The 2,816-nt window shown below is 34.3% G+C and overlaps 1 protein-coding gene across 1 annotated transcript in view; it reads right to left on the reverse strand.

Annotated features, from left to right (window-relative positions):
* Positions 1-2,519, reverse strand: part of LOC119320635 (cytochrome P450 76M5-like) — a 5,897-nt gene extending 3,378 nt beyond the window's left edge. The window contains exons 1-7 of the mRNA XM_037594644.1: positions 2,391-2,519; positions 2,229-2,288; positions 2,046-2,096; positions 1,628-1,794; positions 1,160-1,265; positions 1,046-1,059; positions 835-895 (exon numbers count right to left, since the gene is read on the reverse strand). Coding sequence (XP_037450541.1) covers positions 835-895; positions 1,046-1,059; positions 1,160-1,265; positions 1,628-1,794; positions 2,046-2,096; positions 2,229-2,288; positions 2,391-2,519 — 588 coding nt within the window. The remainder of the gene's footprint in view (positions 1-834; positions 896-1,045; positions 1,060-1,159; positions 1,266-1,627; positions 1,795-2,045; positions 2,097-2,228; positions 2,289-2,390) is intronic.
* Positions 2,520-2,816: the final 297 nt, after the last annotated feature.

Genomic DNA, 2,816 nt, shown 5'->3' on the forward strand with positions numbered 1-2,816 from the left:
AGTTAAAAATATACAAGGTTGAGGATTGCTGCAGTTGAGAAAATATGTGACTATTTCCACAAACTTTGGAAACTAAAAAACTAAAACACTATTAAGAAACTTTGATCTACTAGTTTAGACACTTCCTGTTGAATGACCGAATATAAGTAACTTTGGAAGTGTAAACTGCTATGAACTGATACTTGTTTATACTGAATATTGATTAGCATTAACATAAACACTGAAAATAGAAGTTATCAGAAAAAATGAGTAACACAATCAGGCTAAAAACACTAAAGATTACAGTGTAAAACCCACAAAGAATTATAGTGTAACTCTACTAAGAATTACACTGTAATCCAATAAAGATTACAGTGTAAATACACCAAAATTGCCAATCTCTTTGCCACAAGAATAGCTTAACCAAAAGGAACACAAAGTACAAACCATGTTACAGCAGTACGGATTGAACCAAGTTCACCTAAAAAAGGGTCCGTGAAAATTACATCAAAGCCAAGCTCCCCTAGCCTCCTTTACAACCCACACAGGCAAAGCAGCGAGAAAGGAGAAAAAGAACCCAACATTACAAGGCAAAAATTTCCCATCTCTAATCTAAAACTAACCACACAGAATTAAAAAGAAAATGACAAAAACCACTAAAATTACACTATAAAATCAACTAAAATTACATTAAGATTTACACTATAAATACCGCTGTAAATCCAGTTTGAATCCACTGTAAAATCTACTACACTAAGAAAAACACTAAAAATCCGGTAGGAATTACAGTGTAGATCCAGTAGGAATTACACTGTAATTCTACCTAGATTTACACTGAAATCGACCTAGAATTACAGTGTAAAATATAGTAGGAATTACAGTGTAAATGTACCTAGAATTACACTGTAAAATCGACCTACAATTACAGTGTAAAGATAGTAGGAATTACAGTGTAAATGTACCTAGAATTACACTGTAAAATCGACCTACAATTATAGTGTAAATATAGTAGGAATTACACTGTAATTTTACCTAGAATTACACTGTGAAATCGACCTAGAATTACACTGTAAAATCGACCTACAATTACAGTGTAAATATAGTAGGAATTACATTGTAAATGTACCTAGAATTACACTGTAATTCTAGCTAAATTTACACTGTAAAAATCAAGACTCACAGCGAATGCGTAGTGACAATCGCCAAATGTCATTGATCTCATAGAAGCAACCTTCATAGAATCCTTAAACTTCTTAATATTGCCAAGGAGACTCTCATATACCAATCTAGATAAATCATAGTTCATGACAGAACTACAATCTCTGAAAATGTGGAGATATTTGGGACTAGGAGAAAGGCCTGAATTTGGACACAAGAAAGTGGACAAGGCAATACACATGAAGCAGATGAAAGTGTCTTCATCAGGCAATTCTTCAGATTTGAGTGTATTGCAGAAGAAAGAAACCGGTGGGATGCTGGTCACATTGAAATGGGACAAGATAAACTCACGCCCAGCCGACATAATGGGCTCACCATCAACAGGAAGATCTAAGATGTCATGTTTGACATATTTGGGAATCGGAATAAACTTCTTCCTAATCTGAATCTCTGAAGCAAGATCAAATTTAGACACTACCATTTGACAAACCTAAGAGGCACCTCTGTCCTCACAAATTTGAGAAGGCAATCTGCCCTGTAGCTCTGAAGAACACGGACTTGCCTAAGAGACAAGCCACCAATAATGGTGGAGAACAACTTGCCAGAGTATCTAGTGAATGTAGTGGCTACAGGAATATCAGAAGACCTCTTGCGCTTCTACAACACAACAAGAAACACAAACAAAAGAAAAAATCAAGATAATTTACATTAAAAAGAAACAAAAGAAAGACATCTAGCAACAGCAACTAGAACTATATGGAACTAGGTTCTTGTGCATCAATAGCCATTCCACAAAAAAATAGATATGATGAAGATTACAAAAGGACTTATCTAAAACTTATATCCATATCTATCATAGAGAAGTTGCATGCAAAAAAAGGAAATATAAACATCAAAAAATAAAATACCACATTGCGAGCTCCAGCATTTGTAATCTTCCGTTTTAAGCAATTCACTTTCTGCAAAAACATAAAAAGAGGAATTATCCATTAACTACAAACATGCATTAACTGATACAAAAATGAAATTGGTACAAAAAGCATTAACAGAAGAAACTGGTACAAAAGCGTTAACTACAGCACCACACTTACATGAGACACGTAGAACTCATGCAAAGCTTTCTCCAAATCAGGATCATCCATTTGACCTTCCTGCAGTTAAGAGATGAAACAAATGAATGAACTAAAAACCCGGAACAAATAAGCTACCAAGCAAGAAATAAAAGAAATAAAAAATCAAATTAGAAATATAACCTCCGAAGCTTGAAAAGGATCATCCTCGGCAAAATCATTGGGGACAAAAGGATCCCCATCTGAATCATCACAATCTTCAACACAAGCAGCAGAAGTGCCCTTACCAAAAGCCTTCATGAGTTCCCCCATACTTTAATCTATAACCTAAATATGTACAAACGGCAGAAGGGATAAAACATAACAAAAATATAAAGAAGAAATTCATTGATAGCATTTACAGTCTACATCTCTTTTATTTCACTACATAACCCATTGAGAATTACAGTGTAGAAATCCCCTGCGAATTACAGTTGAAACCAACTGAGAATTACATTGTAAGTACACTGTAATCACCGACTAAGAAAAATACACTGGAATTCCGATGAAGATTACAGTGTAAATCTGAATATAATTACAGTCTAAATCCTCTAAGAAAATACACTGGAA

The sequence above is a fragment of the Triticum dicoccoides genome, chromosome 6B, assembly GCF_002162155.2.
Source record: "Triticum dicoccoides isolate Atlit2015 ecotype Zavitan chromosome 6B, WEW_v2.0, whole genome shotgun sequence".
In the NCBI taxonomy this organism is placed as follows: domain Eukaryota; kingdom Viridiplantae; phylum Streptophyta; class Magnoliopsida; order Poales; family Poaceae; genus Triticum; species Triticum dicoccoides.